The sequence below is a fragment of the Tympanuchus pallidicinctus genome, unplaced genomic scaffold (genome assembly GCF_026119805.1).
Source record: "Tympanuchus pallidicinctus isolate F22 unplaced genomic scaffold, pur_lepc_1.0 scaffold16, whole genome shotgun sequence".
NCBI classification, from domain to species: Eukaryota; Metazoa; Chordata; class Aves; order Galliformes; family Phasianidae; genus Tympanuchus; species Tympanuchus pallidicinctus.
This window is the reverse complement of record NW_026294679.1, coordinates 17,934,231-17,960,784: the sequence shown is the minus strand read 5'-3', so window position 1 is coordinate 17,960,784 and position 26,554 is coordinate 17,934,231. Positions and strand designations below refer to the sequence as shown.

Here is a 26,554-nt window from a genome sequence, read left to right as displayed (position 1 = left end):
ATCCTAACTGTCCCTTCCGGCTTTAAAACAAATCGGTGAATGATGAAGATGGACTCCTGGCTATTAACACTGCAAGAGGGCTTGTTTGCCAGCGTTGATTTTTTCATGATAAACTTAGCCTTACCCTGGCTTAACTTCATGCTGCAGTTCTGGATTTCCTCTGTGAAGATTCTGCTGTGGTATTTCTTTTGCATTTCTATCCTTTGAACTGTATTTCCACATGATTTTGAGAAGGCTGTCTTCAGATGCCTCCCAAGCCTGGTTCAGCATCCTCTGTAAATTGTGTCCTTCTCAGGAATCTAAAGCTGCTATCCTCAATGTAGTAATTTTGAACACTTGCTAAGATACTCTAGGGATAGCAGTTGTCCTGCATTCCTATCGAGCACCAAACATGAATGTGATCCTGCCTGTTAATTATATGCATCTCTTGCTGGGCTTATCTCTATTCCATGCAAAATTGTTCAGCTTGCTTACAGGCTGACCATTGAACGCAGGAAAACTAGACAGCAGTACTGTTGTCAATGCCTGTCTTACACTGTCATTCTCCTAAGCATTGTTAATAGCAGCACTACTCTTCTTGGTGCCTCAGTAAAACTACACACATTAGTAGAGCAATGGCAGGAGGCACGAAGGGCTTCCAAGCTGAAATTCAGACTTATATGAGCATTCTCATCCAAATGCATAGCAGTCCCATCTCACTCTGCAAACCTTCAAACTGTTCTGGGCAGGATCTGTGTGCTCAATGAATAAATAAACCTCTTGCACTCTTTGCACAGCTTTTGATAAATTCCAGTGATGATGTAGCTGCTGTTTCCTCCTCTTCAGCCTTTTTTGACAACCTCATCCCACAGAATATGAGTATGTTGGAGATTCCTGTCACAGAAGGTATGTTACCTGAAATGTGTTTTTGCCACTTTAGAAAAAGGGACAGAGGTAACATGAAATTCTACAGAGACCAGGAAGAATCTGGTCCACTCCAGCAAGCGATTATCTTTAAAATACAAGGCCTACTCAGCTGTCATGCAATATTTATATGTATTTTGTAAGTAAATTCTCTTCACAGACAAGAGACCTATTTAAATGTAGGAGAATCATGTAGATGATGGAAGACTTACTGTCGAGTCAGTGGAGGTTTTTGTTTGATTGTTTTGGTTTTTAAATGCAAAACCTGATTTGTTTCCAAATCTTCCTTTATTTGGACTTCCATATGTTACTGTTTCTTACTGTCTGCTCTTTAGAACAGTCGTGATCATGCATCTGGATGATGCCCCTGTTGGTTGACTCTGCTTTCTCCCCTCTATAGATACTGATGGACTGATCAGCCAAGCTCTTTTGTTGGGAAATTTTGAGGGTGCTGTGGATCTGTGCATGCGGGCAGAGCGATTTGCTGATGCCATCATCTTAGCTATAGCTGGTGGGGAGAACCTCCTAAAGGAGACCCAGAAGCGCTACTTTGCCAAGCAGAAGACAAAACTCTCCCTGGTTAGTGACAGTTTTGTGTGCCCACTGAACAGGATATGATGTGTGATATCGTGGCAGATGTTTGAGTATATGTTGAAATGCTTAGGTAGGAAGTCAAATGTTCTCTTGGATAGACATTGCATTTTATCTCCTGATAGTTTTATGATGACACCTAGAATGTCTGTTCTCTGTTCCTTTTCATTTGACAGTTTATGCCTTAGCTCCCTATGCTTGTAAGCTGTTGAACATACAGCCTCTTTCTAGCTCAACAAGGAGAATTCTAGCTTATTAATTGCCATATAGCAGAGTGTAAGAGGGAATGGGAAAGCCCAGCACTATATTCACAGTCATCAGTGCTCTGAAGCAGGATATATGTTAGACAGATTTTCAGTCTTGCCTAGTGCAGCTACTTTCATTTCTCAAATGCTTTGGGCTTTTTCCTTAGAAATATAAGGTACCAATTACTGTTAACATTAGAATGCTGGGATTGGTGAACCCTCATGTGCAGTGAGGTGGTTACTGGGAAGTATCGCTGAAAGGGTGCGGTTCCTGTGGATGCACTTGCTTGAGCAGTCACTCTTAGTCTTCAGTGATTGATAGGCCTTCTTTTTCCCTTTACAGCTAGTTTCCTCCATTGTGCAGCAGAATTGGCAAGACATTGTTCGCACATGTGATCTACAGAGCTGGAAGGAGGCATTGGCCATCTTGTTAACATACTCAAAGCGTGAGGACTACACTCAGCTCTGTGGTATGCAGTGTGTTGTGTATATTCCACCTGAAAGGGATTCCCCTCCCTTTTAAATTCAGAGATGGATTATTGACTGTTTGACTTCAGTAGTTTCCTCCATCTTGTTAAAAAGCCAAACATGCTCAGCAACTGGTTGTTCCAAGAAGGCGGAGTTAGGGGGCTATCTAGTGACTGAATCTCAATCACAGACTCGCAGGGGTTGGAAGAGACCTCAAGAGATCATTAAGTCCAACCTCCCTGCTAAAGCAGGTAAGAAATGCTGCTTAGCTGGTGAATAGCAAACAGAAATGACTCGGCACCGTTGGAGAGGTTCCATCATTTCATACATGTGAGATGACATCTTGAAATGCAAGAGAACATGGCATCTAATACAGAACAAATTGTAGGGCTGGAAGGTTACCGTGACAGTGGTGATAAGGTCATTCCAGCTTACCTTCTATCTCCTAGCTTTTGCTAAACATGGATAATTACCGGGCTATTTACTGTCTCTACCACCAGACGCTACTGTTGCCTGGAGATACCCACACCTTTTTGGAAAAAACAATGTTGAAGTTTCTTGTCATATTCATTATTTTTAAGGGTTTTTCCTTCTTTTATATGACCAGACACGTACAAAAAATGATAGATGTGTAAGAAATGACTTCTCTTTTCAATCAAATTGACTTTGTGTTTTCTTAATGCCCATTTTTCTGTGTTATCCTAGAATTGGATGCAGATTCAAAGCTCTCATTACCTTTTTATGCCAGGACAGTGTGAAATTGCTAAGGGAGGACTGTGAGGGTTAATGAACTCTTCAAAATAGAAGTGTTAAACATTAGCTGTGTTTCTTCCTTTTAGATATGCTGGGTTCCCGCCTAGAGTTGGAGGGAGATGCAACCCTGTCCAATGATGCCTGCCTCTGTTATATCTCATCAGGCAATGTGGAGAGGTTGGTGGAATGCTGGGTAAAAAACCATGAGACTTCATCACCCCTTGCCTTGCAGGTACCAGTGTTATTATGTTGACTTGACTTTTCTCTAGGCCAGTTTGGTAACATTAATCTGTTTGCATCATCACATCAAATCATAGAATGAATCATGGAATGGTTTGGGTTGGAAGAGACCTTTAAGATCTAGTTCCAACCTCCCTCTAGACCAGGTTGCTCAAAGCCCTGTCCAGCCTGGCCTTGAATGCTCCTGGGGAGAGGGCATCCACAACCTTATAGGACAACCTGTTCCAGTGTCTCACCACCTTCACAGTAAAGAATTTCTTCCTATTATCAAGTCTAAATCTATCCTCTTCCAGTGTAAAACCATTTCCCCTCGTCCTTTAGCTACCCGCCCTTAGAAAATAGACTAGCTGCTGGCGTCCAAAAGACAGTGAAGAGCTGTTTGCAGTCACCAAGGTATCTCCTTCTAGCCTGGACTGTGGGCTTATGTCTGGAGATGATTTACACTGTTAAAAGTTATGAGTCTGTATGTTTGTGCAGAATATAGATTATGCTATGCATAAACACAGCTATGGATGGAAGTTACAGCTTGCACGCCTGTCTTTGTACACTGGTGGTGTCTCAGCTTCTCTAGACTAAATCTATTATCTGACTGGTAGTTACCTGGGAGTATGTTTGCTACTGGACTGATCAACTGTATAGCTGTAATGCTAAGGTTATCTAGCTCTTACTTCATCCAGTCTGGCAAAATGAAGTCCAGTTTGTGTTCTTTGCACTGCAGGTAGAATAACCTTGTATGGGCAAAACCTTGAAGATGAATCAGGGTTTCTAAGTCTTAAGTCAGTATTGTCGCCTTTGCACTTAAACCAGTCCTTGCTAAGCTGCTAACCTGTGTTGTGTCTGTCAGTCACTAGAATGAACTAGTCAAGTCTTTGACTCTGACATGTGCTGATAACACCCTGTGCTGTAGAATTCCCTGGTCTTGAAGCCTGCTAGTAAATAACAGCAACAATAAGGCTTCTTTAGCATTTCTGATTGAAACTGGCCTCCTCCCAGTCATAATGATGCATACATCATTAAATAGATACAAACTTTGCTTTGATTTGTAGGAGTTGAAGGAGCTTTGAATAACCAAAAAATTTCTGGTCTGTCAGTAGTAGTAGTTTGTCCTAGTGAATTTCTCCTGGTATTGTTGTTATCCTTTCTCTTCCAAGCTGATACCTTGGATTCCTAGACTTATAGGAGTAAGTACTTAGTAAAAAGATCGTAGCTGATGGTAATGTTCTTGTGGTTTCTCATTTTCTTTTTCCTTTACTGTAAAAGTAACTTGTGTCAGGATATGCTTCCTGGTTCCTGATTTTTCTGCACAAAGTGCACTTTAGGAAATAGTTATCAGTGGTACTACATGGTGCCAAATGGAGTAACTTCTGTCCACATTGGACCCAATGGCAGTTGAAAGGGAGGAGCCATCTGGTGCTTCTCAGTGTGAGATGGGCCAGTAAAAGAAATCGGATTCTAAATAGTCCATTTCTCTCCCTCTCCCTGCCTATTCAGGATCTCATAGAGAAAGTGATGGTGCTGAGCAGGTCCATTGAGATGCTCCGAGGAACAGCAGAACCAATGCCAGGCCCTGTCTTGGCAGAACAAATCACCCAGTATGCCAGTCTTCTGGCATCACAAGGATGCTTGGCAGCTGCAATGAATTACCTACCCAACAGCTCTAAAGAGGTGAGTGAGAAACAGGTTTTTGTAGGAAAGAGTACTCTGTGGGGAAAATGATACTTTTTACAAGTGAGCTTGGGGTTTTACTTGTGTCAGGACTTAGGATTTAACATTAATTATGGTAATTCAGGAGTAGAGATGTTTTGTTTTTCTAAGACATAGCATCTGTATTTGTTTTTTTTGTTTGTAGCCCCTTTGCTTTGGGAAATAGGAGGGAAACTACAGAACTGTAAAAAGTTCTTGGGGATGTCGCTGGAAGGTAGTTTTCCAGGGAAACTGCATCTAGTCTTGAAACTACCTGATAGAAGAAGTGAATGGAGAGGCTACTTATAAAGTAAATCTGCCCAGTGCCAAAATGAAAGTGGGGCCTGAAGAAGGTATACTGTAGAGATTGGAGGAAGGATTGGTGAGACTTCATCTGCAAGGAAATATGTCCTAGATTCTGTCACCTACAGGTTCTTTCTTTTCCGATGGCTATTGTGTAAGTGGCCTGTTCTGCAAATTGATGCCCAGTGCTCTGGATCAGTCTGCTTTGAATGCCTCCCCATAGCCTTCATTTGAGGCTCTTGAGGCAGTTATAATGCATGGTTTGTTTCAGCTCCTGATCGAACAGCTCCGAGACCGGCTCTTCCACGCTCAAGGAGAGAATGTGGGAGATCAGCCACCACCACCTTTCCCCTACGCTCGTGTCAATGTAGGTGTCACAAAGCACACATCTCCAGCAGCCCAGAGGGACTCCGCCCCTGAAGGAGCAGCAGCACAGAGAACAGATCGCAGACATCCAGAGAAGGTAAGCCTGAAATTCAAGTGCTTGTGGGAGAAGGAGGAAGGCTACTGGGTTGGGGAAAATGTATGGAGAATTATGAGATAATGCAGACTGCAGGCATTGAGGAACTCACCAGTAATGTCCATTCCTGAATTAAACACAAGGTTTTTGATAATGCAAAAATGGGCTGGATGGCTTCTTTTCATAGAGCCCTTACCCACACGATAAAGAAAGGGATTGCTCTTCTCCACCTCACCGTTGGATCTCAGTAAAACTAGTGCACTTCATCTCAGTTCTTGCACAAGAAATTCGCATTCAGAAGGTTTTGCTTCCATTATTTCATTATTGTTTCTGCATTATTTTCTCTGATTGTGCTTTTAGGAAGTCACAGCATAGGAATTAGTTCCTAAAGGCTAATCCTTGTGAAAGCCTGAGAATATTATCAAGTGTGTGGTTCCCAGCTTCATGAACGAGCTATGTGGTATGAAAGGAAGGGTCATCAAGTCTTGTACTAGCAGGGAAGACAGCACCCAGGCTTCTGCTCTTTGCCTTTTCCTGCCAACCACACTTAAGGGTGGAGAAAGGTCTACTGTGCTCCTGACAGCAGAGAGGCCTCTGATCCAATCCATCCAGAGCACTGATAAAAAACAGCATCTTCTCTTACCTGAGAAGTGGCAGAGATAGAAAGTGAGGCTTTCTAGAGATAGAAAGTTTTGTGTGTGTTTGTGTCCTGTATGACTCTGACCATTTCAAATTAATTTGTTTTTTTAATTGCAGTCCAACTATCAGTCATCATTTGCCCCTTCAGCACCCTCTCAGCCTTCAGTGCCTTCCTTCTTCCCACCTCAGCCAGTGCCAGCAATGTCTGCACCTCACCATATTGTCCCTCCCCAGACCAGCACTAGTCCACAAACAGGCATCTATTCCAGAGGACCGCCATACCCACAGTATAATGTGGGCATGGTTCCAGCAACAGCTTCAGGGCCAGGTAAGCATTGTCTGATAGCTGGTTCCATTATCCAGAAATTCCTTAGGTTTTCTTAGACTAAATCCATAGGCATAAGTGACTGCTTTGCCTCTTTCTCACAAGTCTGTTTTACTTGCATAAAGCAAATTAGCAGTCAGAGAAGATTCTCAGCACTTCTGCTTTATCTAGTTCTAGAAACTGTTGCTGTCCTCCTACTGTTAAGCACGTATAGAAATGGAGAAGCCCCTGCTAACTTTGTGGCACTATTTGACTGGTGTTGCTTGGGCTATGGGGAATACTCCTGCTGTGGATTGCATAGGGCATGACTTGAAGAAAAGGCTTACTGGCATGAAGGAGAGTATCAGTAGTAGTTCAGACATAGAACAAGTGATGCAGATGCACTCTCTTTCTTGTTTGTAGCTCTGTCACAGTCTCAGCCATTCAGCCCAGTAGGAGCCAGACCAGTTGGTCCTGCTCCCTTCCCCAGCCAGCCGCCTCTGTCAGGACAGTCCATGCCCATGACATCTCCTGGTGTTCTGCCATCTGGACCTGCTCTGCTTGCTCCGGCCTCAATCCCATCATCTCAGCTTCTTGCAGCCTGTCCTCTACCAGTGGCAAGCCAGTCTCCTCTAGGTTTTTCATCAGCACCATTCAGCAGCCCCATGAACGTGGGTTACCCACAGGGAGGTCCTGGAGCTCCATCTACTAAACCTCTGCCAGCAGCCAGCCTTCCTCCTCCTCCCATAGGTAAGTGCTGCCTGTGTGACCTGTGTGTACAGGATGCTTGTGGATGCAATTTGCTGTAAATAGTGGACGTAGGCCTTCTGGGTTCTGGTCTGCCACCTTAAGGGCTGGATGTGATATTATCTGAGGCCAACCTAATAGGCATATTGTGCTGAGTCCTGCTATTGTGATGAAATACAGCAGTGATTATGGTTTTATTCAGGCTGTTCAGCCACTCTGTCCCTCGGACTGTGGTTACAAGATGCTGTCTCTCCAGGTTCCCAGTGCAACTTTAAGCAATGGTTCACTCCAGAGGCATCTGGTCTGACTGAAAGGGTGGTAGTTCCCCTCTTCTGTATCCCCTCTTCTGTAACTTAAATGAGAAGTGCAGTTGAAATGCTGGGACATCAAGGTGGTTCTTCTTTGTACATGGGATACCCCTTGCCTAGCTTCAAGACAAAATTGTTGTGTGCCGTGCTACAATTCTCCTCACTGTTTCCTGTTGCCATAATTCCTTGCCCTGGAATTCCCTTCTGGTTTCCTCTATGCACTAAATCTGAAACCTTTCCCCTCTGGGTTTGTGGATTATGTACAGCCTAGCCTGCGAGTTGTGTGGAGTCCTTACAAGCATGATGAAGCAGCAGCACAGTGTTGGTCCTAGTTCCCAGTGAATGGGCATTTGCTCTTTGTTTTTCACATCTCAGCTGGTGCTTGCTATCTAAAGGGGTAGGTTTAGCCAGTCTGTTGAGACCCCTAACAACAAAGCTGACAATCCTTTGATCTTTGAGCAGATGCTTTTCCAAGCTATACATATTCTGTGAAATGAAGGAACTGTGGCTTTGAGGTTTGCCTCCGCAAATCATTTGCTGGTTTAACCAAAGATAGCAAATCCCACTCTGTAAAGCCTACGGGGACTAAATGCAAAGAATCTAAAGCTGTTCAAATTTCTTCTGAAAAGCTAATGGATGGTAGTCTAGGGACATTACTTGCTGAGTAAAAGCTGTTGGTGATGATGACTGTCCCACCCTGCCTTGATTTTCAGGTTTCTTCCCTTGGCTAGATCCCCACATGGATCATGCAGGTAGTACACAGAGAAGTTTCTAGACCCGCTGGGGAGGCAGTGTTGTTGCTTCCTGTGAAACATGGGGAGAGTGTGCATGTTTAGTGTGTGCATGTATGCTCACTGCTATTTGTTGCATGTCTGGGGAGCTGTACAACCAGGGTAGAGCATATACTTGTCACTTACCAGTCCCCTGGACAACTGTGGGTGTTGCAAGTAAAATGAAAAAAACCTACTGTTACTCATGAATCTGAGTACAGAAAACAGGGACTTCTCTATTTGCCTCCAGTTTTGGAAGAGTTAGAGCATTCTCGATCTGTGTCCCTTCTGCCAGTGGGCCAGTGGGGCATGGCACCCACTTGGTTCTCCAGGCAATGAACAGTGCAGTGGTTGTAACTCACCTCATTTTCTCGCTGTTACACTCTCAGACTCATGCATGGCATTGCTTGTGCTTTCCCTGGTAAGACTGAAAGAAAGGAAGTCCAACACAAACAGTGATGAAGTAGAGCTTCCCAAGCAGTCTGGGAACTCTCTTCCAAAGGAAATTGAAAAGTCCTCTTGGCTTTGGTTATAGGATAAAGCTGGGATTTGAATATCCATCTTCTGGGAGAAAGTTGAACTGCTGAGCTTTTTAGACTGGTGCTTTGTACGGCTTAAACTCTTTGGAATTCACTGATGACAGAAAATAGATATCTCCCAATCTATACCAAGAGTAAGAATCAATATCTTATTGGGGTGGCTCTGCAAGGGGCTGATTGTACTAGAGACCATCTGTCAGGCACAAAAGATTATCAGAGAGTCTCAGCTTTGTGTAGGAAATCTGAATACTGAGTACATACTTATACCAGCCAGCAATCCTCACTGTCCTTGCTGTGTAGAACAGAGTCCAGAAAGAGAGTTGTCCTTCCAACAGGGAAACAAAGGGCTTGATGATTCCCTGTTAAAGGAAAGATGGTTCCAAGGCAAGGGCATCAAATACTTCTTCAGGCTGAAGATGCCCTGTGGTAATTCACTGCTAAGAAGTTCCTTTCTCCTAGCAGCATTTAGCCCCAGTAAGTACTAATGGGGCTGTACGGATGGGGCATGCCTGGATGAGCAGTGCAGATAAGTTTCCTTGAGTGTGCTTTCTTGCCTGCTTCTGTCCTGGTTTTGAAAGGTTTTGTTTTTTTTCTTCAACCTGAAAAAGAACTCTAAGATCTTGCAATCTAACCAAACTTCCTGCTTTGTAAACTTCTGCATGCAGGCTCATGGAGAAATTCTCTCTAGTATGCTGAAGGAAGTTCTTCACTCGTAGAAATCCCATGCTCTCAGAGAGCGTCAAGGATAGGGCAAAGGATAATAATATGTTGGCTGATCTCATTTATGGCTTGGATAATCCCTGACTCCATCCTGTGACAGTTGTGGGTTTTCTAGCATAAGCGTTGCTGGAGACTGCTGCCATGGAGCATTCCATTCAGAATTGATGAGAAATTGTCTTTCACAAGTAGCATAGACAAGGTAGTCGGGTTTTATCCCAGCAAAATGCAGCAAAGTCCTGTCGTCTTGTCTGCTGATTAAGTGCCTGGCTTGAAGACTATAATTTAAATAGCTGTTTCCTCTGAGGATTCAAAGTGCCACTGGACTGGAACAGTGCCAGGGACTGCTAGGCCACAAGCTTGGTGGGGGAACGCAGAATTCTAGGGCACAGAATCCCCAAGCTACAAATAAGTGCCAATTTAATTAAACTGCTGATCCAAACTCATCAGAGAGTGAGTCTTGAAATCATGGGAAAAGGGAAGGCAAAAAGAGGCTGCCAGAATTTTAATAATAAAAGTAATTAAAGTAATGAAGCACCTTTAGCATCTTTCCTCTGTGATTTTTAAAGCCCAGTTGAGGATCAGTGGCTCATTAAGTGTGGTGCTGAGCTCCAGGAATTTTGATATTGCCCCTTAGAATTATGCTGCTTTCTCACAGATTCTTCCCATCTCATGGACCTGAGGTTATTAAGATCAACGTGACAAAAGAAGCACTGGGGTTTTCTGTAGAGATCCAGATACTCTTACAAGACAGCAGCAGACAAGGTAGCTGGAATTTGACCTTAGCAGAATGAAGTGTGCTTGCAGATCTTTTGATGTCATGTGATCTGATAGATTTTTAATTACCTGGAGTGAGGTTTGAGGCTAAGTGCCACAAAAATGTCTCTGAGAAACCTCAAAGTAGTAATTGGCCAAGTCTGCTCCTTCCTAGGTGGGATGCCAACAAATTTTCATAAGCTTTAGTCCTGAACATCCTTTTGAAAGGGGAAAAATTCAACCCACCTCTGAACTCTTCCTCCTCCTATTATGGCAACCTGTACCACGTTGAAATTCCACAGTTAGGCACTTGTGCAGGCATTATCAAGAAAACTTCTCACCTATAGCACAGCTTTTCCTGCAATATCACAACAGTAGATTTTTCTGTATAGGGAGCCCCAGGAAGTCCGTGAATATACATGTGTGTGGAGTTCCACACTGACTCTGAGACTGACTTCTGCAACCTATGCAGATTGTGGAAGGCCTCAGGTAGTTGCAGAAAAGGCTTTCAGTGTGGGAGTGAGGGTGTGCCAGGACAGTCTGATCAGACATCACCTCATGAAGCATGTGTATGTACTCAGCTGCTGAGAATGTAATTAAGAAAGAAAAGCAAGAACAGTTTTCTGGTCTGCCAAGTGGACCTTAAATTCCTCAGCTGAAATGGTCTGAAGGTACAGTGGTGGGGGAATTGGAGCTAAAGGGAATTTCAAGACATGAATTGCTGCCATAGCCGTCTTCTCAAAGCCTGACATCTGTGTCTTGTTCGCTCTCCTGACAGCTCAGGAATCTTGGACTGATCCCTCTGCTGCAAGAGGAGGCCTTCAGAAGAAAAAGGTAAGCTTTAGGCTGGAATATGTGCTGGTTGTCTTTTAGCTTGGGAACTCCATGCAAGGGATATGTTCCTTTAAATGCTTATTGTCGAGCCACTCTCATGTTGACCCGTCCAGTTCTACATGATGCACAACACTGGAACTGCAGTCTGAATCATCTCAACTCTTTCCCATCCAAACTTGATATACTGTTATCCAAGGTGGCTGTTTTATGACATGGTTGTCATCTGTGTTGTAACAGTCACTCATTACTTCCCAGACTGACTATAGTCACCTATTGCTAGAAATACTGATTTAACCTTATCCCCGTGTACATGCACTTTTTTTTTTTATTCGGATTGGAAGATCATGGTCAATTCACACCTGACAGCTGGGGGCAGCATTTCCCCTCAGCACAGTGAGATCTACAGTGATCTTCCTCAGAAGCTTGACACTGGCCAATACGGTACCATGTTGGCCCTGCTGCTCCCTGCGTTGTAGTGATTGCATTGGAGGGCCTGTAAGCTGAGCAGTTTTGTAACAAATGCTCTCAATACCCGTTTCTGTTACTGCTGCCTGCTTGCAGGTGTGACAAGAAGCTTCTTTGGCACCATTCCCACCCCCCACTCCTCTTCTTTAGCTTGGAAGAGACTTCTCACCCTTTTTCTGGCAGCATAGCTGGGAACCTGCTTCAGGCTGTGCTCACTACAACAGGATTAGCCTCTTGTTAAAGCCATCTCCTTTTGATCCAGTCCTGTCAAAGTGAATCTGTCCTGACTCTCTGGCTTAGCAGGGGCATGATGAAGTGTTTGCAAGAGGATTCTCCCCCCATGTCATGGGATTTTCCCCAGCTCTTGCTCTGCTGGACACTTTACTGCTGCTAATCTCTACATTCAGGACTCGTGCCATTGCAGAGCCAAGGCGGCTTTCTGAGGACCAGTGCTTTCAGGGGCAACGGATCTCTTTGACTGAACAATTCCAGAGTGGTTTTCTTGCCGTTGCTTTGACTGTTCATCTAGGATGCAAAAAGGGCCCCATGCTCTTGAGGGGGCTTGAAAGAACAAAGATGTGTTATACATCTTGAGAACTAAGCTCTGTGAAAGTTAGAAAGGAAGTTGAATTTGATTGTGGAGAGAGTAACCAGCCCTCTTTCCTTGGACTTGTATTCTTGTTTGTTTTCAGCACAGATATTTTTTTTCTTTCGTCTTTAATCTCTCTTATTTTTCTGACAGCTGCCTGAGAAATTTGCTCCTCTAGCTCCCATCACAGCTCCAGTAATGAGCCTGCCCACTGAGCCTCAAGGGATCCATCCTCAGCTCTCTAGGTTGCAAGAATCTGGCCAGTCACCCCCAGGGGCACCCAAGGAAGGCAGCCTGCAGGTATCAAGGGGAAGTGCGATGTTTCCCAGCCACCAGCTCCTTGTCAAGTACAAAAATGTCTTGGCTTTTGAGATGCTTATTTCTTGGCAGCTGCAGGGCTTATGTGCCTGCTTCTCAGCCCTTATAAAACATTTCTGCCTGAGTGCTAGAGGAATTGCTAAAATTGCTACCAGAGTTGAAAATGACACCTGTCTGTGACTAGAAGGGAGGCAGGCCAAGACAGGCTGTCAGCCTCCTGAAAGATGGGAATCCACAGAGACCAGTAACTGTACTGTAGTCTGTGCCTCCAGATATTCTCTGAATTTGCCAGAGGGTGAAATTCTTCCTGTTCATAGTTGCAGGAGGGGAGTTTCCCTATTCCTGCCTTTTGTGCTCCTGTTGTGTTTATTCATCTGTTTCTCTCTCTCTGTTAGTATCACCAGCTACCTGCAGAGAGAGTTGAGAAGAAGGAGGTGCCCCCTGAACACCAGGGTCTGAAGACCACACTTGAAGGATTGGTGCAACGCTGTTCTGCTGTTGCCACTGATCCAGTAAGTCCTTTCTTCTCTGGTCTTTGGCTTCTTTGTCCTTGCAGATGTTTGGCTGATATTTCTGTCAGCCTAAGAGAGGAAGAGGCTTCGCTACATAACTAGGTTATTTTCCATTTGCCTCCCTCCTTTAGGCCATGGGCTTGTCCATCTCATGGGGTTTGAGATGTGGATAACTGCTGGAGAACACTACCTCTTCTTGCCTCTCTGGAGCAATGGCTCTGTACTCCTAGCTCTTTGAGGAAAGCAGAAGAAATGACCTGGCTAATTTAGCTTCCTTTTCCATCGTTTTGATGCATAGGTAGTTACTGCAGAATGGCTGGCAGTACAAGCTCTCAGAGGGAAAGGCCAAGATAGACTGAAAGAGAAAGCCATACAAGCATTGTGTTTGAGTCGCTGTAACTTCTCCAGCTCATCTCCTGGAAAGTGTTCCCTCTAGGGATGGAAAAACCTATGGTTTAGACTTAATAGTCTGAAGCTCTAAGCTGATATTGAATTTGAGTGGCTGGATTGGTAGAGCAATGCAAAACACCTGAGTTCCTAAGCCTGCCAGCCCTGTCCCAGCGTTGCCTAGAGCTAGGCATTTCTATCCACAGTGTAACGTACCTTTGAGTGGATTATCCAAGGTGGAACAACCAGATCTTCAGTACTCAGACCCTTGGTGGCTATCTGGAGTACGAAGAATGTTTCCTCCCTTCCTCAAGAGAACTGGGGTTTCTGCTTCTAAGCTTCTGCTTAGGTGAAGCATGGTGAGGTTATCTGAATGTTCAGTGGGTCAGTTAATGAACATCTCCCCAGCTTTGGAACTAGTTGCTCTGTTATGTAGTCTGAAGGCACTATTAGAAGGGACAAATGTCTTGGCTGCAAGGCAGAAAATGGGACAAATCCAGCCTTCTGTTTTGTAGAGAATACATGCATGTATATGTACATTGCAAGGATATGGCCAGTTTGTATCACAGTCTCTGGCTGTAAACTGTCTGGCAGAGGTTGTGATGCTGCTGAAATTGCAGGGTGCTGAGGGGAGACCTGAGCGAGAGCAACCTGATACTGGGAATAGTGTGTTTGAAGCCCTCTCTGAGCTAACAATGTCTGTTTAACTTTAGAAAACTCGAAGGAAGCTAGAGGATGCATTGCAACGGCTGGAGACCTTGTATGACAAACTCCGTGAGCAGGCGGTAAGTGTATGCCTGCATTTGTTATCAAGCTGGTTTCTTGATCCCATTTCTGAACTGTGCTGTGGGCCCTGGTGTCTGTTCCAGTGTTTCTACTACATAGCCTCTTAAGAAAGTAAAGGGATTGAAAAACCTTATAATGCTCTTTGATTCCAGCCAAATTTAGCTATTCTTTTTCCTTAACCTTGGCCCGGAAATAGAGTAAGGAAGAGCTGTGAGGGACTATTTGTAGGGTGGTTTTCCTCCTAGGAAGTACAGTTGGGAGATGTGTGTGTATCGTATATGTACAGGTTCTAGATGGGGAGGGACATTAGTAAAGGGATGTTCTAGGCGTACTAATGTATCCTCTAGCTAAGAGGATACTGCTGATGCCAATTGCTGGAGGGTTATCAATCAAGGCAAGAACTTCTATAATATATATATTTTCTGAAAGTGTCCATTTTATGCCTGAATGATGAAATTCTGTGCTAGATGGACCACTGATCTCCTCAAATACATCACATATTCATTTAATGTTGAAGCGTCATTACATAGGACCTGTGTTAACTGCAACTTAACCTAGGTATTGGATTAATGTTTGCTATGGGCTAGGAAACTGAGGGATGAAGTAGATTGTCCCTCCTGTCAGTGCCTGGCTTTATAGGTGCTGCATTTGGTGAAGATCAGGTAGAGAGCAGGGGAGAGCGGTATGGAGAGGGGTTTTGTGTCACAGCATTAAGGATGCTGACTCATTTCTGCTTCTCCCCACAGCTCTCTCCAGCTATCCTCATGGGTCTCCATGAAATTGCCCGCTGCATTGAAGCTAGGAACTACCAACAGGGTCTCATGGTTCACACCCAAGTGGTGAGCAGCAGCAGTTTCAGTGAAGTGTCTGGTTTCATGCCTGTCCTGAAAGTCCTCATGACCATTGCTGGCAAGCTGAATGTGTAACATGTGGAAGAGCTGGTACACTGCACATGCTGAGCTGGTGGACTCCCTCACCTGTTGATGTGCTGCGGGTTGCGGACTTTCCTTCCGACTCTGGAGAAAGAAGTCTGTGCCTGGAACCGTGCTTGACCAGCATGCCTGGCCCCATCTACTCTCCAGACAGCCAGGAGTCGATATCCGGGAGACTGCTCTCTGGCTGTCTCTCCCTCCCTCTCTCTTTCTCTATTCCCCCCCCACACCCCTCGAGTCCACTTCCCAGCCTAGGGCTCTCAGTTTCAGGTGTCCAGGTATCACAGAGATCCTCAAAGACTGCTCTGTGTTAGACTCCTTTTCCCTGTTCCCAAACCACAAAGGGGAAACTCCTTCCAGGTTGATACTGCTTTTGTATAGGAGACAAACAGCAGACACCTCAGGCTCTACTCCCTGCTGCTCAGTGGCAGCTGCCTCTTTTGGGACCTAAGCTGGGGTGCCTCTGCTCCATTGGGCTGCAGTCAGGATCTCTCCTCTGGTTCTTCCTTTATCTTCGTTCTAATCTTCAACTCATCTTTTGCCCCTCTGCTCCGATACATGATACAGCTAAAGTTATCTGCCAGCCTACTCTGGGCTAGCTTTGGTTCTCTCTTTCTTCTTCACCCAGTCTTCTTTTCATAAAAAGTAAACAGAAGACAGCTTCCTCAGTATCCTTTTTCCCTTCCCATAAGCTGAAGGCTTGAGCCTTTTTTTTTTTTTTTTTTTTTTTTTTAACCCCCCTCCTCCCCCTTTCTGGTTCCCGGGACTCTCCTATACAGGAATGCAAGCAGATTGGGATGCTCTGTATATTCCTCCTCAGAGCCAGCAGCTTTGTTTGGGCTAAAAGCTGCGCTGGCTGGCCTTTTTCACTTCCTCTGTGTTAGCACTGTGGGCTTATTGCCAACTGATGATGTCTAAAGGTTTTCTAACTAGGGATTTCCAGGCAGTCTTAGGACTTCAGAAGCAACAGAGATTGTACAGGCCCCTTAAAGACCAGCCCAGACTTGAGCAGAAGGAGAAGCCTCCTGACAAAATAGTAGAAATGTGCTGCAGTAGGAGGCATTGACAGGTCCCAAGGACATGGCTGTACTGACACTTTCCATTACTGTGGCATTTCCTCTGGGATAAAATAAGTGAATGAAGAGTGCCTGTCCTGTGGAAGAAGTCTGGGAAAGCAGATGGAACTTTGGGGCACTTCCATGTACATCTTCTGTTCCTCCTTCCTCACCCTCCTCTCTTTCACATTAACTAGGCAGTGCAGTCCTTGGACCCTAGCTGGGAGTGAGGCTTCTTCTCAGTGTTTGGCTGCAGCCAGCCCCTGCTTCCTCTGCTTGCTGCTTGAGTGATAATGCCATCGTGGGTCTGTGGTTCAGTGACTTACACAATTCAGCCTGTTCTACCATGAGACTTAGGAGGGAGAGGGATCAGAGAAGGGAGGGAGAGGGTACATCTCATTCTCTCCTTTCCAGGTCGAAGTGCCTCCTTGTTGCTGCTTTGTTCTGTTTCTATTACTGCAGTTTGATGCACTGAGAGATTACAGAACAGTGAAATAAAAGCTGCGTTTTGTGATGCTGCTAGTTTTTTTTCATAGCGTTGATCTGAAGGCAGTTGCCTGTCACGTCTGGCTAAAGGGTTGTTCCTCTCAGTTTTCAGGGTCACCCAAAGAGTTCTCAGCTTGGGTTGGGGGAGCAGGTTTTCAATGGTATGGGGCAAACCAGATCATGGGCTCTGCTGGTATGGGCAGCAAACATCCTGGTGTGGTGAGACTTCAGGCCTTACCTGCTCCTGGGGCTGCAGGGCCAGAGATCTGTTCTACAGTGACCGTCCTCAGCAGTGACTATCCATCTGTGTCAGGCACAAGAGGGTCTGGGAGATGTCTGGAGTTCTCCTGGGGAATCACAGTGGTTTTAGGGATTTTATATTTCACTTTAGGAGTTGGAAAGGCATCAGTAAGTAAGGAGCCCCTGATCAGATCCTCTCCTGTTGGAAGTCACTGTTATGCCACCAAAGCAGTTATGCTTAAATTAGCATGCTGATCTGACCTCCTTTGCAGAAATCAAATGTATGCAGCTGAACTGTCAATCCTTGCTTCTAGTTAATAACTTCTAAATCTGTTGGCTGATTTCAGGTAATCTTTTAAGGATGTAAGAAGGCTGAAATGGAACATCAGAACTGAGATAAAGTGGAGAGAATGCTGTAATCTTTCTATATGCTGCTAGGTGGCTAGCTAGTATGCTTGTACAGATCAGCCATCAGAAGGCAGAAAACTGAAACGTGCAGGGCTGTATTACACAGCTTGTGGTTAGAGGGCTTGCTAGTAGTAAAGGTTGAAAAAGATAGGATGGGAAAAATTTGAAGACCCATTGCAGGGAAGGGAGCAGAGCTTATGAGGCTTTTAGGGTATTAGAGTGACAGTACATGCATTCAGGGAAAAACAGCCTTTGTTATTTCTGCTTCAGTGTCAGGGAGACTTGCAGAGGTGCAGCAGCGAAGTGGAGCAGTTGGCAGCCAGTGTTGCCTCCCAGCTTTCCCCTGTCAGAGAGGTGCAGGCTGATGATTAAGGACTGCACTAATGTTGCGACCCTTCTGTTGCTGAACAAGCAAGCAGGTAGCCAGTGACATCCATTTGCCTAGCGAGTATAGAAGGAATGTTCTTAGGTGTTTTGTGGTAATTTAACAGACCTGGTTGTTGGCAGACTGCCATTCTGGACTTCATTGTAGCACCTGTGCAGCCCAGCCCTTTTGCTTCTTTAAGTCAGGCTACTTGTAACACTGAGAAGTAAGGATTTTTTTTCCATGTGTTTCTTGGATGCCTTGGACTTCAGTTTCCTCCTGCATGCACTGCTCCTGCCACTCATGGGTTCATGCAGAGACCAGCTCTTCATCCTTCTTTTGCTGCGAGTCCTTTCTTGTCCCCTCTGTCCCACTGTTGCTCAGTTCTGCTTCAGGTGAGCTCCATCCCTGAAATTTGTTAGGGAAACCAGGCAGCGAGGTGACCTGCTCAGAGTTCCCAGGGACGCTGGTGGCAGACCTCCATCCCTGTGGCCCCGGGGCTTTCTGCTGCCTCACAGGTTCCGCTGCTTCAGTTGCAGCAGGTACCAGTGTGCAGCCATGCTTCCCCCCCATGCGTGCACATGCTGCCGCAGCATCCCTGTGCGGCTCAGCGTGGAAAAAACGTTTTCTGTTGAGTGATGAGAAGGCCTTTGGGTTGACAAAAAACGGGGAGCCAGGAGGAAGGGTTCCCTGGGCTTGGAGAACGGGGCTCTAATCCTGTTGCAGATAACATCATGTCTGCGGGCTAGGTTTGTGTGTGTTTGGGGGAGCTGCAGGGGCAGAGATTGTTAGGCAGTATTTGTTTGTAAAGCCACTTGCTCTGAAGATAATGCTTGCACTAACTTCTATTGAGGGAGCAGTGTGAGTCCCTACAAAGTCCTTTCCCAAAGTGTCTTTGAAGCCAAGAACCCATTGAAAGGAAGAAAGGCCAAGAGAGGGGATTAGTTTGTTCAGCAGCTGTGAATTTCAGTGGGAGGCTGATGAACTCCAAAGTCTTTGTTGGGATTTTTTTTTGTATGGAGCCCTGCTGGAGGGAGAGACCCACACGGGGGCCGCGGCCTTAGACAAGAAGGAATCCGAAGCGGCAGGGAGCTGTAAGCGGGCCACAAGGACTTTTCCCAAACACTTTTCGGAAAAGGTGTTGTGAAGAGAGCGGAGGGGGATTAGCATGTGAAATGACACTTTCCATTGACTCCGCAGAGGGGAGGGGAAAAGGGCCGGCTGGCTGATTTATTAGCATTTTGTTCCCTTTTCTGTTCTTCTCCCCGGCAGCCCCCCTCCTCCTGGAGACCTCTAAAGAGGTTTGGATTGGAAAAGGGAGCGGGGGGTGCCTGTTTGTGTGTCATCTGGGCGAAGGTGACCACCTGGGAAGCTGAGTGTAAATATTTCTCCTCTGAGGAATGCGCCTTCATTAAACCGAAATGAATACATGGAAGCATCCAATCCCACCGCACAATGGCCGCAGTGCCTTTACTGCTCAGGGCTGGGGAGGGGGACCTCTCCGGGCCCCGACCCGCTGCTGAGGTCAGCACATTCTGCAGCTGCGCCGCCGCCATTTTGTCCCGCAGGAAGCGATGCGTGCTGGTGGGGCCCTGCTCGCAGCGCTCCTTGTGTGCTCCTCGCTCAGGGAATGTGGAGATGGGGGCCGTTCCCGCATCGCTGCATCCCGTGTGTGCATCCCAGCCTCGTCCCCGACCTGCACGGGGTGCTTGTGTGGGGTGTGGCACGCAGTGGCAGTGGGGGCACAGAGAGCAAGGAGTGGAAGCTCTGCTCTGTGCCTTGCACCTGTCCTTGGGCCAGCTCTGTCAGGCAGGCCCTCTGTGTCTCTTCACCCTCCTGCCCCAGGATGCAGCCCCAGCACGGGGAAGCAGAGGACAGGGTGGTGAGCCACATGTTGACAGGAACCCTGAGAATTGGCTGAGATGATGATTTCTTTTTGCCAGATTCCTGCGTGCTGTGGAGTCTCTTTCTCTGGCGAGACCTCAGGTTGCCCTGGGTCTGAATGCCCATCCCCAACAACGTAGCCCAGAGATGAAGAGGATAGTTGATAACTGAGATTCATACAGACTGCTGAGCGTCTTCCATGGGTCTGAAATGGGTAACTGGGCCCCTCTGCCCACCTCCTTTTCCTCTAGGCTCAGGTGTGTTGCAGGAGAGAGCAAGCCCTCTCTTATGGTGGTAGGGGAACCGATCAGCTCTTTTTGTGCTGAACAGATGAGCAAGGGGCTCAGTTATAGTCTCCAGAGCTGTAGCTGCATGCATCCACACATGCAATTGGACAAACAAAATACCCAGCTAGCTAATTGGACACGACGGAGTTTTGCAAGCACTTGGCTACTGATTTATTGCATTGGCTATTCTTTTACAAATATTAGCTACAAGACGGGTCTAATGGCCAGTAACTTAACTCTGCTGGCTTCTCATATGTCTAAAGATACTTCAAACAATAAAGTAGAATATAAATTTACAGCCCCAAGGACATCACTGAGGGTGCAGTGAGCTTCACTTGGGTCTGCAGCTGACAGCCTCCCCCCTCCCTGCCCTCAGCCACGACAAGGGAAAAGAGATGCATCAACTAAGTCTTCCTGCTGCTTGCTTAGCCTATAGAATATATACAATAAGATGTAGAGGAAAAACTGTTATGTATACATCACAGTAACTGTGCAATAAATTAAACTTCAAAGTGCTTCACTTTCCTATTTACAACACCATTAAATAGTAACTGACTTTTTCTCAGACTAGGAGGAAGTATATAGTTAGTTAGTTGACAGGTGAGTGCTCAGCAAGTACACCAGGAGGGGAATGGGCTCAGCTGCCAGTTCCTCTCTGGGAGAAATTGGGGAGGGAAGGTGGACTGTACAAGTGTGAGAGTGTTGGTATGGCATCAGTCAGGTTGGCTGGGGTGAGAAGAGGGGACAGGACTGGTGGCTTAGAAAATTCAAAATAAGCATATAAAAAAGCGAGTGGCGTGATCCCTTCCTAGGATAAATATTTAATGAGCTGGAATCTTGCTGCACAGGAGAGCTGAATTAAGCTGTAAAAGGCAGGAGGTGATGCCCAGGTAGCTGGCTTGCTGCAGGAAGCAGTTGCATACATTTTCCTCATAGTTCAGGGTTTAATAAAAGGCAGTACTATTTTTCTTAGAGGGATTCAATTTTTTTATGGCATGAGAAGTCTTTTTAGGGACTACCACCCTGAGTGCTCTGGTGATGCCATCTAAGTTGCTTTCCCAAGTGTTGATCTTACTTGCTGAAAGGACTGAAGCAGTGTAAACTGTACTAGTCTGGGGAGCAGGCAAGCTGAAAAGAGCAGAAGCTACAGAGGGCAGCTGGTTTTTCAGCTGTAAAACTATATAGTCACTGGGTAGATAGAGTGACCCTGGGCTGAAGGGACCAAATCTCACCTGGTTATGTTAACACTTAAGTGCCTTCCCAGAAGTCCTCAGCCACTGCATTACCAGGAAATGCACTGCGTGGCTGAGGGATTGCAGAAGCTCTTCTGCCTTGTCCGAGCCACACAGTGAGGTGATGTTGGATGAAGGGGCCTTGCTTGGAAATGAGATAAAACTAACCCAGAAGGAAATGGTGCCAAGGGAAGTAGGAAGGGAAGAAGAAGAGAGGAGGGGCAGACAGGACCATGGGGGAGCAAGGGGCAGTTAGAGCTTCCTTTTGAGCTTGCGGCTGGCGCCGCCACCCCCGCTCCGCTCCCGCTTCTCTTTGCGGACACAGAAGTACTTGGTGACCCGTTTGCGGCACTGCTCACAGCGCACAGCACAGCACCAGTGGAACTTGCAGTTGCAGCTGGACACCATCTCAGCCCGTCTCTCCTCCACTGCCAGCCCACAGTCCCCACACAGCCGCCGGCAGCTCCGCTTTTCCCACTTGCTGAGTGCCTTGCCTCTCTTCAGACACTCCCGGCCCTCCGTGCCCAGCAGCCCCAGCGTCTTGTTCTCCAGGCAGTAGTCAGGAGAGTCTTCTAAATGGACCAGCTCCTTCTTGGAGATCGAGCTGAAGGTCTCGGCAATGGCTCCCCGGCTGGCAGCGCTGTTCCCCACCCCCTGCAGCAAGTCCACCTTCAAGGCCTTGTGGTACCTCTCCTTGAGGTAAGTGCCAACCTCGCGGAACTCGGGCAGCTGCAGCCAGCAGGTCTGTGTGGTACAACTTCCTGACACGCCGTGGCATTTGCAAGTCCGCTTCATGGTTCCTTTGACAGCCTGGGAGATGAGGAAAGAGGGGATGTAGGAAGAAGCCCAGAGGGGTCACTAGTGTCATTTCTGTGGTGCAGCTTATGGATAAGTCTGGCTCATAATTGTGGAGGGGTCTGCTGTGGCCCCTTCTTGTACAATAGACCTGCCCGGGGAGGGTTGGTTGAAGGTCTACATTGGTTTCTCCAAGGTATTCTACTTCTTGAAGAGGGAGGAGGGCAGCAGGAAGGAGTTAGCAGGGTAAGCATGGAAGGTTTGCTACATTAGGACAAATGCTATCTGTATTGCTACCTTGCTCCCCCTCTCCTCAGCAAAATAATTGCTTCTATTCTGCACATGCTCTCAGCCAGGACATATAGTGAGACTCCATAGTGAATGGCCAGAACACATCAGATACGTGCCTCCAGGCCTGGAAGGAGGAAGGGGGCTTACCTTTCTTCCTGCCTCATTGTTGTGCAAGTTCATAGCAGCTCTGGCATCTTGTCCGGTTTCCAGGGCATCCACAAACTGCTTGGAGATGGCTTCCCCAAAGCCCACATTATCGCTGCAGCCTCCCCACAGCCAGCCTTGCCCACCTAGGAAAGGAGGTAAGAGGTGTGCTGCCAGGAAACCAGCTCCTCTTTGTGCTGTGCCCCCCAGGGAAGGAAAGGGTGATTGCCAGCAGTGATGGAAGGAATGAAGGCTGGGGGATGAAGCCAGCCCTTTGCTTAGTGGTGCCTGAATCCTAGCAGGATTCAGAATTCATTTGATAGCACTCCTACAGAGATGAAACTTTGGATCTTTAATCACCTTCCCTCCAACCGTGACTTTAACTGGATCAGTCTGAGTTGCAGGGATAACTTGCCTGTTCATAACAGATTCCTGAGATGGATTAACCAACTTGTGTGCATAGAATCAGAGAAGAATCCTTAGAGCTGGAAGGGATGCCCTGTGTGCACATCCTGGTTAGTAAGAACAGAGTCCTCTCCACCAGAAAAACTGCCCAGCCCTGGTACACCTATATGAAGGCAGCCCTCTTTTTGATGTACACAAAATCCCAGGCTGATGTTGGGCATCTCAGAAGGCTATGATATTCCAGTTATCATAAAGGAACAAGGGAGTCAGCGCAGATTGGGAAACTATACAGGAAATTGTGGAAAGTACTTTTTCTAGCCTAGTGTGGGCTTGATAATTTAGCACAGCTGCCTGGAAACACATCATGCAGTTTCTTCTTTTTTTCCTAGAGAAAAATACCGAATGCTCCGGGAAGAATTGAAATCTGAAATATTCTGACCCTTGTGTGCCTTGGTGGTGCATCATGGGCACTGCGGTTTAATTGGTCTTGTACCTTTTGTCCCTGCAAGGCCATGCCATTGCCTTGGTGCTTTCTTGCAGGGAAAGGCAGCAGTGCACCTGATGGGAAGGTGGGCAGTGGACTGATTGCAGTGGACTGATTGCAGTGGACATCAAAAGGAGAATAGAAACATGTATCCAATGCAGCTACAGCAGCTTAGAGTCAGCGCAGTGATATTTGGAATTGAACCACGATGTTTTGGACATACACGAGTTTACTTTGCCCATCAAGGCTTTAAGTTCACACTAGAAAATTTTCATGAAGAACAAATATGTTTTGAGGAAAGAAACTGTGGCATGACTAGCTCAAATAAAATTTGGTGTGTCATTGCCCTAAAGTCTTGGTCTGAGAGATGGTCTGTCCCAGGCCTCAGACACCTACAAAGCAGTGGCTGCTGTAAAAACTGTTAGCCAATAAGCAAATTACACAATACTGGGCGCTCCAGCGGAATTTGTGACAAATTGACACCTACCGCCTGCCAAGTACGGCTGAGCAAGGAGAGGCTTTTAAAAGGTTTTGATCACTTGAAATTTGAATTTTTCCTTCCAAAACACCCAAACTTCACTATTGCATGAGATCTGAGGGGAGAGCCAAAGTGGTGAAGCCCTGGAATTCCCCACCAAGGCTGTCCAGTGGCTGCGGGGATGGGGTGAGATGAATGCTGGGCACTGCCACAGCAGTTCTCGCCCAACACACTGATGAATACTCAAAGGGTCTATAGATGCCATCCTGCTTTTCCCAACAGTAATGCTGATGGAATAACAGAGGAGAGCTTCCTTCAGCAGCCCAGGGTTTGATAGTGGGACAACTGCTTGTCTCTCCTTACCAAGCTGCCCATTGCGGGAGTCATCACAGCCACAGTTGTCAAAATCCCCCAGGCTGCAGTTCCGGGTCAGTGTGTACATGACACCTGCAGAGCTGATGGCATGGACAAAGGCAGTTTCTCGGTTTGCTGTCAAGCAGAAACACAAGGAGGGCAAACATGTTAAAGATTTCATAGCAAGACTGGTGTTAAGAACGGCTCCTACCATGCATGAGACTGAGTCAGATGATGTTTGCAATGAGCAGAGTTGTGTTGGATGGAAAAAAGGCCCTACAGGTCAGATGAGCTTAGTTTTTGGCTTGAACCAGATTTGATCCAGACTAACCAGTGCCATTTCTAAGGGTGAGGAAGAGTTTTGCACCCAGCTATCATGCTCACCGGTGGTTATACAGCACAGATGCCCAATCTCACTGATACATCCCAGAGAGGAAGAAGCCCTCTCCAAGGGTCAGATGTCTTCCCCACATCCTCCTCGAGCCTTGCCTTCTGCCAAACCACAGCCCAGCCTGCCCCAGAAGAGGAACAGCCCAGGTGGAAAGGAGGCACTTGGGAAGAGAGGAAGAGCTGCTGGGCTCTAACCTGCAGCAAGTGGGTCCCGGTAGTGGTATCCAGTGCTTTCCTTACCGCTGCGCAGCCCGCCATGGCTGGAGAGTTGCAATGCCCGCTCAGGGCAGTTCCAGCGATCCCAGGCAAACTGGAACTTGCACTCCTCAATGCCACTCTGTGCCCCAGCAGCCACACTGCTGGAGTAGATGAGATAGGCCTAGGAGAAAGCAAAGCAGTGAATCAAGATGGGGACAGCATCAGCCTGGTACTGAGGGTCCAGCTGTGCTGAGAAGTGTGGCCCCAGTCTTGCCACAAGGCTGGCAGTCAGCTGCAAAAGGACTTGAGTACCATCTATAGAGACAAGATGTGCACAGCTGAGGGGGCTGCCTGAGCTTAGCTCTGTGAGGTCTACTGGTTGCCAACAGCAGCAAGAAGTGTGTTCTTTGCAGTGCTGCCTCAGAGGCTGAGCCTCCTGGAGGGAGAAGGCAAAACGGAGCTGTGGGATGCTAGCTATGTGAGGAGCTATGTGTAGCCAGCCCTGTGCAGTTAGGGACCTCCTTGTCTCTTCAGTGTAAGAGGATTTGTTTTTTGAAGGTGCTTTTTCAAGACAAACAAAAATATGAGGTGAATTTTGCAGCTGGTCTTACTTAGGAAATAAAGGCTCTGAAAAAGGGGTGCAAGGAGGAGAGGAATCAAAACCACTGAATGAAGTCCTGGCAGTTCTAGCTGTGCTCCTTGGGGAAGTGTGTTCTGCAGGGCCTGCAGCAAATGCTCCTCCAGCTGGATGAACATAGGTCCTAATGCTGAGCTGGTCAGCAGGAAGCAATGGATGACAGGTGAGATTGGCAGTTGGGGTCAATAAACACATTTCCACAATCTGACCCAATCAGCTTAGAAGGGTCCCGGGCCCCTTTGCTGAGGGCTGCTGCAGCCTGCAGAGCTCTCAGGAGGACATCCCTGGCCCTGCCTTGTTGCTGCATGCGTGGTGTTGAGGGCAGTTCTGGCCAAAGCTGGTTGGAGAGGAGTGAGAAGGAGGAGCCTCTCTTCCCCCCTTGGGTTTAGTGGGATCAGGGACAGAGATCAAAGAGATTTCTCTTACCTTGGGGCCCGTCATCAGGAAATTATTCACTGACCTGGAAGACAGAGACAGTGTCAGCAGGGAGGGGGTGATGATGGAGGGGCCTGGGGAATGCCTGGCATCCCAGGGCTCTCCTATCACTCTGCCTGACTCCTGGCTGCAGGCACCTCTGCTCCCTCAGCACCTTCCCCTGCCCATACCTACTGGGGTCCTGTCTGCCTGCCCTGCCTCCTTGGCCCCCTGTTACCCATGGCTGTGCTCTCCATTTTTTCCACAGCTGTTCCTAGCACCCCTTCTTCCCTCCCATTTCCCTCACTCACTGCTCCTTCCTTTTGCTCTTCTCATAGCTGCTAGTTACACCAATTCCCCCATCTTCTCTGCTCCCCCGGATTTGCTTTTCACTAAACCCATCTGCCACTCAGCTAACTCAGGGTAGTGTTGCCCCTAGCCCCAAGAGATGGGCCATGTCCCTTAGAGAGGAGAATATCACACCACAGCTTGATCATGGTGCATGTTTCAGTGACATCCCCCTGCCTTGTGGTTCCTTGTTTTCCTGTAATGCCAGATTTGGCTGACCACACTCTCTTCTTGCTGTGCCAAAGTGAAATTTTCTGATGTTTTCCAAGTGAAATATGAAAAAGTTAGATGAAATGTTTCCCAAGGTGCCTGTTTGCATTCTTGCAAAATACTTAATATCCTTATTATTAAAAGAAAATTTTTCTACTGAGAACGTGCTAGGCCTGTTTTAGTACCCAGAGCCTTCAGCTC

The 26,554-nt window shown here is 46.9% G+C and overlaps 2 protein-coding genes across 9 annotated transcripts in view; one reads left to right on the top strand and one right to left on the bottom strand.

Annotated features, from left to right (window-relative positions):
• SEC31B (SEC31 homolog B, COPII coat complex component) overlaps positions 1–16,818 on the top strand; it is a 32,452-nt gene extending 15,634 nt beyond the window's left edge. For 5 of the 8 annotated variants that reach the window (XM_052678092.1, XM_052678096.1, XM_052678094.1 and 2 more), the window contains exons 14-27: positions 777–885; positions 1,304–1,482; positions 2,083–2,209; positions 3,047–3,192; positions 4,692–4,865; positions 5,458–5,649; positions 6,403–6,613; positions 7,013–7,339; positions 8,358–8,396; positions 11,205–11,260; positions 12,468–12,614; positions 13,028–13,144; positions 14,245–14,316; positions 15,064–16,818. In XM_052678092.1, coding sequence (XP_052534052.1) covers positions 777–885; positions 1,304–1,482; positions 2,083–2,209; positions 3,047–3,192; positions 4,692–4,865; positions 5,458–5,649; positions 6,403–6,613; positions 7,013–7,339; positions 8,358–8,396; positions 11,205–11,260; positions 12,468–12,614; positions 13,028–13,144; positions 14,245–14,316; positions 15,064–15,243 — 2,076 coding nt within the window. In that variant the 3' untranslated portion in view covers positions 15,244–16,818. Of the gene's footprint in view, positions 1–776; positions 886–1,303; positions 1,483–2,082; positions 2,210–3,046; positions 3,193–4,691; positions 4,866–5,457; positions 5,650–6,402; positions 6,614–7,012; positions 7,340–8,357; positions 8,397–10,328; positions 10,436–11,204; positions 11,261–12,467; positions 12,615–13,027; positions 13,145–14,244; positions 14,317–15,063 lie in introns of those variants that run through there. The other 3 variants (XM_052678097.1, XR_008205330.1, XR_008205331.1) reach the window with 3 other exon arrangements.
• Positions 16,819–21,457: 4,639 nt separating this feature from the next.
• On the bottom strand, positions 21,458–26,292 carry WNT8B (Wnt family member 8B). Its single transcript, XM_052677413.1, has 6 exons — positions 26,279–26,292; positions 25,808–25,841; positions 24,787–24,925; positions 24,166–24,291; positions 22,439–22,581; positions 21,458–22,015 (listed from the first exon to the last, which is right to left on the bottom strand). The coding sequence occupies exons 1-6, from the start codon at positions 26,290–26,292 to the stop codon at positions 21,458–21,460; spliced, it is 1,014 nt and encodes a 337-aa protein (XP_052533373.1).
• Between the last annotated feature and the right edge of the window lie 262 nt (positions 26,293–26,554).